The sequence below is a fragment of the Cydia fagiglandana genome, chromosome 4 (genome assembly GCF_963556715.1).
Source record: "Cydia fagiglandana chromosome 4, ilCydFagi1.1, whole genome shotgun sequence".
Taxonomy (NCBI): Eukaryota; Metazoa; Arthropoda; class Insecta; order Lepidoptera; family Tortricidae; genus Cydia; species Cydia fagiglandana.
The window spans coordinates 7,766,273-7,779,270 of NC_085935.1; the positions used below are offsets into that span (position 1 = coordinate 7,766,273).

The following is a 12,998-nucleotide window of genomic DNA, read 5'->3' on the forward strand; positions in this document are numbered from 1 at the left end:
AATGTAAATTTCAATTGGCCATTGGCTTTTTTTAGCTACGGCCAAAGGTGACAATGAGCTTAAATATGTTTGGAATAATAATACCTTAGCTCCTATGGGATTCAATATGAGCGGTGCGTTCGGCGCCGGCTCCACGTCTTTATCCAACATAGCGGCTCTCCGCACCTCGCCCGCTCTCTCGTGGGCCTCGGCCGGAAGGCAGCGCCATATCGCCGGCGTGAACAGCTCCTTGTCCATCACGATGGACGACTTGCTGTCCAGCAGGTAGCCCATCACGGCCCCGACGATCAGGGTTGTGAAAAGACCGAGCGGCGCGATCCAGTGGTAGGAGATGCGGAATAGGGGGAATATTGTTTCTGGGTCCTGTTGATATAATTAATGGGTTTTTACTAAAAATAAACACGTTACCTACATAAGTCCCTAAACTTGAAACGAAACGAATGAAATTATAAAGGGTCACATTTGTTTTACATATTTTTTTTCGTTACTGGAAAACTTTTAGCATGAAAGGATCTCCTTTTGGCATAAATAACTATGTAACTAGAAAACTTTTTGACATGCGTCGAAACTTACCAAAACATCAGAAGCAGGCACGTACGACGAATTTCTAATACACTCCATAGTGAAGTTGAGAGGTGGCGCCCTCAGGCCCTGCGCCGAGGCGGCTTGGATGCCCATGGACGTAGTGCCGGCGACGATGGCGCCCGCGATGGCGCCTGCGATGGCGCCCCGGGGTCCCACCCAGGGGAACGCCATACCGAGCGTGAAGATGCCACATGTGGCGCTGGCGGCGATCGCTGATAGCGCAGTGGCGACACCTGCCGTCAGATTTAACGTTGTATTTTATTATCAAGTTGCTTTTCTAACGGGAGGATTAACGTACAGCGAGCATCAATACTCTACTACATAATAGAACATGTTAAAACTAGATACTTTTACTCTAGGTAGTAGGTTTTGTCTAGGACCTAGACACTAGGTAGACGCCTAGTGTGATAGTTTAACAAGTAGGTAATATCTCTATACTTATATCTTTTTTTGTAATGATACTGACTGTACGTCACATGAATCAGATCTGTTGTTCTATACGTTTTTATCTTATAAATCTGGTATCTGACTGTATTTGGTGTTATTTATACCAATATACGCAAAAGCAGGTATCTTTTATCAGGGTTTGAAGTTCATCTTCATCCTATTGTGTATCTTATCTAAAATCTGCTGTCTGTATAACACAATGTTTAAGTGTTTAACAAACTTACGCAACATTTGACAATCTTATTGACGTAAACGAGTGAATACTAATAGGTGAACGTCAACGTAAAATTGTTTTACTAAACAAATATTGGAACAAGACGATGTTTGCACGAGTTCTTGCGTATTAGCGGACCGCAATTTAACTTAAAAACTTGAGAATCTTTAATGATTTATCATAATTACCTATATGTGCAAGATAGAAATTAAAGTTTACATGTGACTATCCACTTTTTCTACGCGTTGTTAAGCTGCCCACTCCCCTTTATATTACGCTCATACTAACCGCGTAGTGTCAGTCATTGGTACCTAGTATCCCAATATTGACTCACCCAGCACTCCGCCCAGCTTCTCAATGACAATCAGCATGATGAGGGAGATGATGGCGAGCACCACGGTCACCACCCGCGCGATGATGCCTTCGTGTAACGGCTTCAAGTGCAAGCGCAGCCAGCCGCGCATTATGTCTTCTACTGCCACCAGCGCGCAGGCGTTCAATACCGCCGACAGCGAGCTAAGACAGGGTTACAATTTTAATAACAAAAGAGTTCGACAATAATTATCGTCACAATGAAGAAACTTATAGTACCAATTATAAACAGCTAATCGCCATATGCCAAACCTTTTCTTCAGTACGCAAACATTTTCAGAAATACTTTTCTAAACATCATCATTCCTTTAGAATTAGAATGATGATGCAGGCATAAGGGTCTTAAGCGATCCGTTCATGTAAAGGTTTTGCACTGAATTGCCAGTGACAATGATCTCAATTCTAATGACTACCTATTATATGTGACAAATGCAAGAAAAAGTTTGGCCAGGGAATTGGGAACGGCGAAGAACATGTGTTGAGAAAACAATGAAACAACATGTATCACTTACCTCAAACCAGCACCGAAAACACCAGCCAAAAACACTCCAGCCAAGCCCGGCAGGTGTTGCAACTTGCTGATGTAGGTGACAAAAGCAGGCAGCAGGCGGTCGTCAACCAGCGGCACCCCGCCGGGGTCGCAGCCGCCCTGCACCCACGCGGCCCACGCCGCCAGGCCGCACCACACGCAGAGCGAGATGGCCAGGACGGCGCCGAAGCAGAACATGGCTAGAGCACTGTAGACATCAAGTGTGAGGGTCGTTGTCATGCTTCTCTTGATTGTTTTTATTTATTATGCTGTATATGCTGATCTGATGTTAGCGTACGTTATTAAAGGAACGCTTAGAATTTATCGCATACCTAGGTAAATCTTTTACATTTAATTATTTTTGCTTTACATGCTTTTGGTAACTGTAACTACCAGCTGTCACCTATATTTTATTATAATACTATTATTATAGTGACCTCTATAGGTCACTGAAAAAATATCAATCATGTGAGTCAATCATGTGAGTGGTATGATCCGTAAGGTAAACAAGTTCGAATCAAATAATCTTATTATTTATCCAAACTTATAATTGTCTTTTACTGTCAAATTGCTATGTGAATCCTGGGTATAAATTATGTTGGTAATTTCTATCTACCTATAATTTAATAAATAGACACCAAGATTGCAATTCAAATCTGTCTTGTCAGTTAATTAATGATTAATAAATAAAATTGACGTAGGTTCTAATTCTAACGTCGACCGCCTAGTACAATACAAAGATAATAAGCAACCACAATAGTCAAAGACAATTAAACGTGACTTGTGCATTACTCCATTCTAAAATGCGTTGTCACATGTTCTCGACTTAGTCATACCTAATATGCTGATGCCAATATACAAATAAATTGCCGATTGTGATATAACTTGAATTTGGGTCATATTTACATTTATACCTTCCGCGTCTAAAGATGGTCACTATGACAGTTAATTTTTATACGGAGCTGTCACGTAAAATGTTAGTAGACATTTTTTGGAAGTTTATCACGTTAATTTGTTTAGAAATGTATGAGACACATACCAAAGTAATAGAAATACGGTAAAAATAGAATATTCATTCAATTATTTTTTGTAATTAAGCCAAGTTTTTAGGGTTCCGTCCCCAAAGGGTAAAAATGGGACCCTACTAAAACACCGCTGTCCGTCTGTACGTCTGTCCGTTCGTCCGTCTGTCACCAGGCTATAACTCATGAACCGTGATAGCTAGACAATTGAAATTTTCACAGATGATGTAAGTACCTGTTTCTGTTGCCACTATAACAACAAATACTAAAAACAAAATAAAATCAATATTTAAGTGGGGCTCCCATACAACAAACGTGAGTACGACTCGCACTTGGCCGGTTTTTTATAAAGTACTCACTAGATGGCCTGCCGCTTGGAGGGCAGCGCGATGTACCGCTGCACCATGGTCTGATTGACCGAGTTGAAGCACGTCCAGTACATCATGCCGCCGAAGACCGCACCCCACCCCGTCTGACGTTCGTACGGAGAAAAGCTCCAACTATAAGTAGACTCGCACTTGACCGGTTTATTATAAAGTACTCACTAGATGGCCTGCCGCTTGGAGGGCAGCGCGATGTACCGCTGCACCATGGTCTGATTGACGGAGTTAAAGCACGTCCAGTAGATCATGCCGCCGAAGACCGCACCCCACCCCGTCTGACGTTCGTATGGAGAAAAGCTCCAACTATAAAAGTATAATAAATTGATATTCTTGGTTTTTATATTAGAGCAGATCTTAGAGCATTTAGTAAAAAACAGTCTGCCGATTTGCGAGGGAGGGGACGTCAAATGTATTGCTATTTGTACATGACTTGTACGTAACGTACAAATAGCCATGTCAATCCATACAAAAGTTTGCACAATTGTACAAGGTTATTAAATGCTCTAAGGAGCAGATGCTCTAATTAATATGAAAGTTGAACTAGATAGCTCAGCCTATAGTCTGTGAGTTTAATCCACTACTTTCTAGCAGTAACTAGGTACTTATGATTGTTTGAGCAGATAGGTACACCCTTGAACAAGACAATATTGAAAATCCTAGCATTACATTTAAAGTATATACCGTCAATGCCGTCACGGCTTTTACTCAGCTGTATGGATACGATTTACGATAGGCATATTTGTCTACGGCAGCGAGATAATGACAGTATCTAGTTATATCTTTCAATCAAGTAATGTTAAAAAGTGACACTCATTTTATCACGTGGATAAAGTCATCCTTAATACGCCTGCTGATTACATCATGCTTTAGTAAACATAACATTTTCTGATAAGAATTTATTGTTATTAGTTTATTACCTTTTGTTTACATAGTAAATAAAATACAGTACCATTTTTATGGTTTATTTATTAACTACTTAGCTACAAAAATGTTTAAATTGTTCATCTATTTACTCTACTAACACAGGCCAGACGAAATGATACCTTACGCTACTAATTTCACAATAGGTTTTCGCGCATTATACATAGTAATAAAAGTAAAGGTTAAATAGAATAATTAAATTACGAGGTATCTAGTATCACAATTATAATGTTTAAGTAAGTGATAATTAAGAGGCCATATAAATAAAAACTTCCTACTCTTACATAAAGGCGTGTAGGTACACTGCACAGGTTTCCTAAGGGGGTGGCTACGCGCATATGCCACATCTGGACTTGCAAGGGTCCATAGGCTACGGTATCCGCTTATCATCATATGCTTGTCTATCACCATTGTTACCAACATGGCAAACAAGATGTATTACGTCTCTTTACTCCGGCACGGAGAAATAGCCACCGACAGCGACGGCGTTGGCCCGGCATTTTGCAACTGCTCACTTAGGGAGCCTAGGCCTTGCTCAGTGACATAATAATGGTGTGCTTTTGATTTTTCTTTTTCACGTGTTCTTTTTTATAATTTAGCGCTGCAAAAGTTCATGGTCCCGACGGAAGACCAGCGCTAGCCTTGCCAGGCTAGCACCTGCTGAGTCGGGTCGGGACCATTCGTGACCATTATGTTATTGTGTGTTACTTGTTGTTTAATTTTTTTTATCACGAATAAACGCCTTCTATTCTATTCTATATTCTCTACATTATATTATTTAAATTTATATATTTGCTTACTTGGATAGCTGAACTCTGCCCGATTGTGTCGCCACGTCGAGCACGGAGAAGAAACCACCGACGGCTACGGTGCCCGCCGCCGCCACCAGTATGACTCCGATGAACATCACGCCGGTCTGTACAGAGTCCGTCCACACCACAGCTCTTAACCCGCCCTGTGAAAAATACATGACATTAAAGCAGGGCTCGGAACCGGTCGGTATTTTTTTAAAACCCCGATATAGCCCAATATTTTGAATTACTATATGCTTTATACGTAGGACTGAATCATGTATTTAGGTAACAAGTAACAACTTCGAATTATTAGATTGTCCCACTAAAATTGAAATAATAAACCAAAGACCGAAAGCGAACATAATAATACCGGTATTTTTGTATGGAGCAAATACCGGTTTCCGACCCCTGCATTAAAGTCTACTCTTCTTTAAGCTCTCGAATCTCACGGAGGATATATCAGGCCACAAGAATATTCAGTATTTCAAGATTGGGTTAATGACTGGCGAATTTAAGCCCTAGGAGTTGGCAAAGCAAATGAAAATATCCTTGATATATTGCGATGCTGTCGTTGAAGTATTTCTGTTGCGATATCGTTGTAACAGCAAAGCTGGTGCAATCGCCTATCAATTATAACTTTTAAGCATTACTGGACAAGCGCTACTCATTTTCAAATATAAACATTGAAAATAATACTGTGGCCCTAGTGAAAAAGGGTACAAGTCTCACGCAGCTTAGGAGTAAAAGGGCACAGGTGTTACTCGGAACTTGTACCCATTTACAACCGCGCAGCCCGAGACATGTACCTTTTTCACTAGGGACACTACAAGCCAAACAATACAATACTCACTAATGCTGTATAAATACCACAAATGGCCACCATGATGCCGCCCACGTAAAACACGTTGAATCCCGTCACTGCAAGGGAAGCATAAAACAAAGCTTGCAAATAAAATTGAACTTAAACTTATCTACATCTCTGTGGCCCTAGTGAAAAAGGGTACAAGTCTCACGCAGTTTAGGAGTAAAAGGGCACAGGTGTTACTCGGAACTTATACCCATTTACAACCGCGCAGCCCGAGACATGTACCCTTTTTTCACTAGGGACACAGATCTATTGCCCGATAAGCTTCCTTTTGTCGAACAATAGCCCCTTCGAACAAAAACGAGAAAATTCCGCAGCGATTTTGATAGCCCACGCAGTGCAAGTGTCATTTTAAACGTCAATCTTATATGAAATTGAATTGAGTGTGTAAATAACACTTGCATTGCATGGGCTGTCAAAATCGCTGCAGACTTTTCTCGGCTAACTCTAGTAAACGTTGTGTAGCGACATTTTGTATGACATGATTCACATGATCATAGGAAGGTTTTCATAGGAAAACACATGATTTTCTTCAACAACTACCTACGTTCTGCGCGCTTTCAAGTTATCAATTCAAATTAAAAGTTGTGAATGCTGCCATGCAATTTCTAATTATAATTGTTGTAAGATCACCTTTAGATTACTACGTATGAATCGATTTAGGCTAGATTTGTAATAATAAGCTACATTACGAGTACATTGGGGATAGGAGTGAGTGATATTCTTACGATGAAATAAGCAGGTAGGGTTGGCTCTATTAAGGCTTAATATAAGTACGTTTTATAGCGTAAATATGAAAAAAATATAGTTCTGAAAAAGTGTTCTAATAACAACGATAGCGGTTTTCAAGACATTTAAATATTGTAAGCTTTATTTAAATTTATAATCAGACTCTACAATGTCAGTACAATGAGTAAGTGACATTCAATTAACATGTATGTTAAAACATAAAGTATGCAGGTGAATTAAGGACAAAATACTACCTATAGTATATCGAATCATACATACCGATTTCTTTAACCCAATTATCAATACAAAGTTAAAAAGGTTAAAGGCCAGTATAATTATACATAACATTCATTACAATAATACTTACATTGATTAAATGCTAATGCAGGAACATACACGACCATAGGCAGAAACAATACCTGAAATTAAATACATAAGCGATGAGCCATTTCACTTAACTTTATTCTTGATTTTTAGGGTTCCGCACCCAAAGGGTAAAACGGGACCCTATTACTAAGACTTCGCTGTCCGTCCGTCCGTCCGTCCGTCCGTCCGTCCGTCCGTCCGTCCGTCTGTCCGTCTGTCTGTCACCTGGCTGTATCTCACGAACCGTGATATCTAGACAGTTGAAATTTTCACAGATGATGTATTTTTTCTTTCGTGCTCTAACCCATGAAAATAAAGCCAAATCAACATAGAGGTAGACCATGAAAAGTCTGCAGAGATTTTGACAGCACACCCAGTGCCAGTGTTATTTTATACGTCATAATTTCATAGAAGATTGACGTTTAAAATAACACCTGCACTGCGTGTGTGCAGTCAAAATCTCCGCAGGATTTTCTTGGTCTAACTCTATGAAATTAATTAAGCATAATTTTTAATTAGGTACGGAGTCTATTCAACTTTTCTATAAAATAATATCAGACAGAGTCTGCAATTACTCGGCAATACACGGAGAGCTAGCGATAGCGATAAAAAAATAGATAGGATATTACAACAATTTGATTACAATTTATATTAATTTTTTTATTTATTTATGTATTTTATAATTACAATTTGTTTTAATTGTATGTTTACTACATTTTGATTGTATATTTTCACCAAAACACAATCAATCTAAATTAATTTCATATTAAACAGAGCCGTTTTGCTAACCAAATAACAATTTGATCAAGCTACAATCTATAGGGACGATGACCCAAATGATCTTTCCAACTTTAGTCGATGGAAACATTTCCATCGGCTTTACTTCCTACTATTGTATCATATCAACTTTAATTGAACATTGTTTATGGATTTGATTACGATGTCAACTAGCTAGCGTACTTCGTTCAAAGTCCGTCTTCAGACTACGGCCTTGGCCGAGAATTTTTCTGTTACGCACGTAATTTTAATTAAGCCTCAGACAAAAATATGCATGATGCTCTGGGCATGTAAAATTAAATAAAAAGGTAATCCTCTTACATTAAAACGTCCTATATATCTCAAATTAAAAGATATATTATTAATTTTAAATAGGTATCCTAAATTCGATACAGTTAGAAAGCAGTTAGTCTCGTAAAAATTAGTGCCGCTAATTCTCGGGAATGGCATTTCGAACGGTTCCAGACCCACCTCATTTATTGGTTTTGTTTAGTTAAAATTAGTTCCAAACTTGATTAATACAAAAAAAATTGGGCTGTAGCCTAAGAAATAGGCTTAAAAATCGGTCCCCTATCATTCATATAACCATCACTTTTCCATATTAAGAATTATCATAACTTTCAGGGTAAAAATCCGGTCCCATTATCGCTCTATAAGTAGACAAAGTACAAACCAGATGCAGATGACATTTTGAAATGGGCACAAGGCACGATGAATTGATTGCATTGTGTGTTTAATTTTCATTTTACTATAACAAGGGACAACAGTAGCTTATTTAATACCTACCAACAAACAGATATTTTAAGATTGGTAATATTATCATACTTTACGTCAATATATATTCTCCTATAAGGCTACCTTTGTTAATTTATCAAGAAACAGGGATTTTTAAGCTAACCTTGCGTTCTCTTGGATCTCAAATACGACTTGGACGAGATAACGTTAATTTTTCTCAAGTCTAATTTATTTCTTATTGGAAACAATAGAAACTAATAGGTAGATCGCAGAAGTCATGAATAATCAGCCTCTTAATCAGATAATTACTGCCAAAGTTTTGCATAGATCTACAGAACGTATCATTTATAAAACTATGCTGGCACCATCGATAAAAACCTTTGACAGCCATCCCCATTGTTGTGAGTTACGTTGGAAATCTAAATGCCGTGATATCTTGGTTTGCGATCAATAACGAGCAATAGCGGACAATTGATGTTGACGATACCAATCAATCGACACCATACCGGACCGGGCAAAGTCCGCGTGTTGCAAATAATGCGAACGACCTCTCTAACCTGTTCAAAAAATATGCATCCGTTTTGGAACTTATCTCCAGGTAATAAGAGTCATAATAAACAGTATTTTAGTCTCGGCCATTATGGTCAGGTTAGCTGGTTAGCTTTTTGCACGCTCGTGCAGTAATTTTCCGTCGCAATTTCGGTACAGACATGGTTTAAGACTACTCTGTTATGCTTAAGTACCTACTCATCTCATAACATAAGTAGGTACGTACTATGTAGATGTTGCACAAGTATATTTAATTTTGTGTAATAATGACAACTTCATCAAGTTCTTTACTAAGTACATAGGTCTCCAAATACGTTCATCACAAGAACTTCTAATCCTCTTAAAAACTTAGGTTCTTAAGAGGATTAGAAGTTCTATCTTTATATAACTGTATGTCTGTTGCGCGTATCACATTATTAGCTAACTCAATATGTATTTTTATACTACTTTAATACAAAGATTTATCGTTAAGCCTTATTTCAATGTCACATAGGTTATACATATTAGCCTATACCAGTACTTACTCAAATTTTATTGTGTCAATTTAATTAGATAAATGTTGAAGCATGAACAAATAAATAGGTGCAATTATAACTCTCTCTCTCTGTACGCAAGTAAAAACTGAAAGTACGTCATTGGAATAAATTGTTGTTTTATTTTGGCGTTATATAGCTGTATTTAATACACTTCACCTATATTATATAGAGTTTTTTTTTATCCTCAGCTAAATTATGTACAGTCAACTGTAAAAATATGGGTGTACAAATCATCTCAAAAATATGTCCCGCAATCCTTATGTCAGTGAATTAAGAACTATGAGACATATTTTTGAGTAAGTTATCTACACCCATATTTTTACAGTTGGCTGTACCTACCTACCAAATTGTACCTACTATGTTTGCGTTACGTTAACGGTTTACGTCATCACGTACTGTCCATAAATACCGTGAATCCCGTCATAGTACATGATTTTTAGTTCTATAATGAGTGACAAATTGACGCCGTAACAAAGTGTCAAATATATTTCCAAGAGCGTTATGAGTGTTATGACTTATGAAAATACCCATAACTGCATCGTTTTTTCTCAGGGAAGTGCTAATGTCTGTACAAAATATTACCTCGTTTAACAATTAGCACATATTTCGTTACGGAAGGAAAATTACTAAATTTTTATATTTAAAGTGTATTAGTTACACACTAAACAGTATTATGTAGTTACAGTACCTACTCCTGATTTAAAGTCAAGTTTCACCTGCCAGCGTTATATGATAAAAACATTTGCGTAAGTAATTAAAAAAGGATTTATCATCATCCAACGTGAAAAACTAGACGTTTCAAACATACCTACATTAGTAATACACTAAAAAGATAATAAGCAAGTAAAATTTTCATTAATGATCATAATTATTCACAAACAACCTACCTATTTATATACGAGACTGAACAGTAAATAATTGTTGACGAGGTTTATTGAGCCCAGACTTAGACTTAGGTACAATCGCCATCAATTCAATATGTACTTATACTCATTTTACTTAGTAAATTGAGAGTATCTTAAATACGTATTTTACGTTGGCAATGACATGCGAATGTTTTAAAGAACAAAGAACTACTTAGTTGTGTTCTAATAAAAACCGTTCTAAAAATACTTGCAATTAATGATTACTTATTATAGGTAATAATGTAGGTAATGATTACTTTGTCATCGATGGCATGATATACCAATTGCGTAACACGAAAGTCTTCTGCTTGATACAAAGAAAACGATTCACACTCACATAAAATTTTGCGTAAAGTACCGTAGTTCCAGTTTAATTTGTGCCAAATAATTTGCTAAACAATTCCTTTTTTTAGCACCTTTACAGGAGCTCATCGAAAATGTATGCAACTATACTTATCTGATGTGTAGTAAACTACCTATTTTGTACACGATTTGTATCTTTGACAGGCTTGAAATCATAAAAATACCATAACCATAAAATAAAAAATAAGGAGACTACCTACATACATAACCAAGTAACATTTTAGTCCTATAATTTTAGTTTTTATCGCTAAAAGCTTGTATAGACGTCGTATTAAGGTTTCAGAGGTGACCACCTGTCCTATAAAATCATTTGGCAACACCTGTTTGCTCTATAGGCTTATTTGGGAAACATTCTATCGACTACTATAGAACCACAAATTGTTACTTGGGTAGTTGATCCTTTTATATTTGTCGTGTGTAATACATTGCTAATTGCAATGATAATATGGATGTTATGATAGTTAAAACTGAGTAAGCTGCAAATAATGGGTAATTAACTGGTGCTAATCAGTAACTTACCTCGTCCAATAAGAATAGGAGTGACGCTACGGCGCGTACGTGACGATTGAATCTAAACTCTAAATACTGAAACAAAAGAAACAATATATCATTAACGTAGTGTAAAAAGAAACATAAAATCTAATTACATCGTTAAAATATGTATAACCTACTTATCAGTATTTATTACCTATTATACATAGATGCACTGTTATGTTAACTAACCTAATTAAAAAAATATATGAATGAAATGAAATGAAATCAGCAAACTGACACATAGAAATTACTCTGCAAAATGTAATAAAATATATAATATATTTTTTCAAACTAAGTTAGCTCGTTGTACACTTGTATGCCAGGTGGTCTTTCTTTGCAACTGATTTTTGTCATAATATTTTAATACATATATACGGACAAGTACATATATGTCTTTCAGACAATCATTATGAACAAAATACCTGTATGGTATTTGTGGTTGGTTATCTACTCATAATATAAATTTCAGGTTAATACAATAATTCCTCAGTCACGTACAGTCTTGATACCCTTGATACAACAAACCGACAGATTGTTTGAATACACTACATAACGTTTTAATCAGTTCGTCAGTGCTAAACTGTAATTATGTTTTATCACAGCCATAACAGACATAAATCACGAGACAGCTTTTGTTTATCATTATTCAGGTACGTCATATTACCTACATCATAAGCTGAGGAACACAAAATCGTAAAAATCGTTCCTTGTGGGCCCGCCTGTATTCGCGCGCCTTATCTATATCCGCGTAGAGACTTGTCAGCCTTTCACTACCGGATTTGATTATGACAGATTGCCTAATGCATCGATAACGTGTAACGACCCCACTTGTATCGTATCTCGACTTACGGCCTGATTCGAATTTTAAACATACATCAAAGCTAAAGAAAAAGAAACGATATGGATCGAATATGCCAGTGTCAAAAGTGACGTTTTAGTTTGAAAACGTCACTTTTGATACTGAATTATCCGATCCATGTCGTATCTTTAGCAATTTTTTGATGTATTAGTTCGAATCAGGCCGTTATTACTCGTAGAATAGCAGAGATGATTGAATTTTGATTTATTAGCTGAGATAAAAATGACCTTTTTTTTTATTATTATGAATGGGCTTACTCATGGCCACAGACTAGCCGAGGCGTAGACGTGGCCTACGTTGGAGCGAGCTCGCCCAGAAGGTGCCTGTTCACTCTTGATTTGAAGGTAGCCAGGTAGGTAGGTAGGGTTATAAGAACACGGAAATATAGACGCCGGCAAGGAATTCCATTCCTTGGCAGTGCGCATAAGGAAAGTAGAAGCAAAGCGCTTCCTGCGAATTTGTGGAATATCTACCAAGTAAGGATGGAAACCGGCCGTGCGTCTAAAAGTCCGA

General features: G+C 37.3%; 1 protein-coding gene across 1 annotated transcript in view; it reads right to left on the reverse strand.

The window, feature by feature from the left end:
- LOC134663573 (sodium-coupled monocarboxylate transporter 1-like) overlaps positions 1–12,998 on the reverse strand; it is a 34,515-nt gene that overhangs the window by 5,502 nt on the left and 16,015 nt on the right. The window contains exons 4-12 of the mRNA XM_063519977.1: positions 11,612–11,677; positions 7,229–7,280; positions 6,118–6,185; positions 5,274–5,428; positions 3,715–3,855; positions 2,131–2,355; positions 1,581–1,762; positions 574–818; positions 85–363 (exon numbers count right to left, since the gene is read on the reverse strand). Coding sequence (XP_063376047.1) covers positions 85–363; positions 574–818; positions 1,581–1,762; positions 2,131–2,355; positions 3,715–3,855; positions 5,274–5,428; positions 6,118–6,185; positions 7,229–7,280; positions 11,612–11,677 — 1,413 coding nt within the window. The remainder of the gene's footprint in view (positions 1–84; positions 364–573; positions 819–1,580; positions 1,763–2,130; positions 2,356–3,714; positions 3,856–5,273; positions 5,429–6,117; positions 6,186–7,228; positions 7,281–11,611; positions 11,678–12,998) is intronic.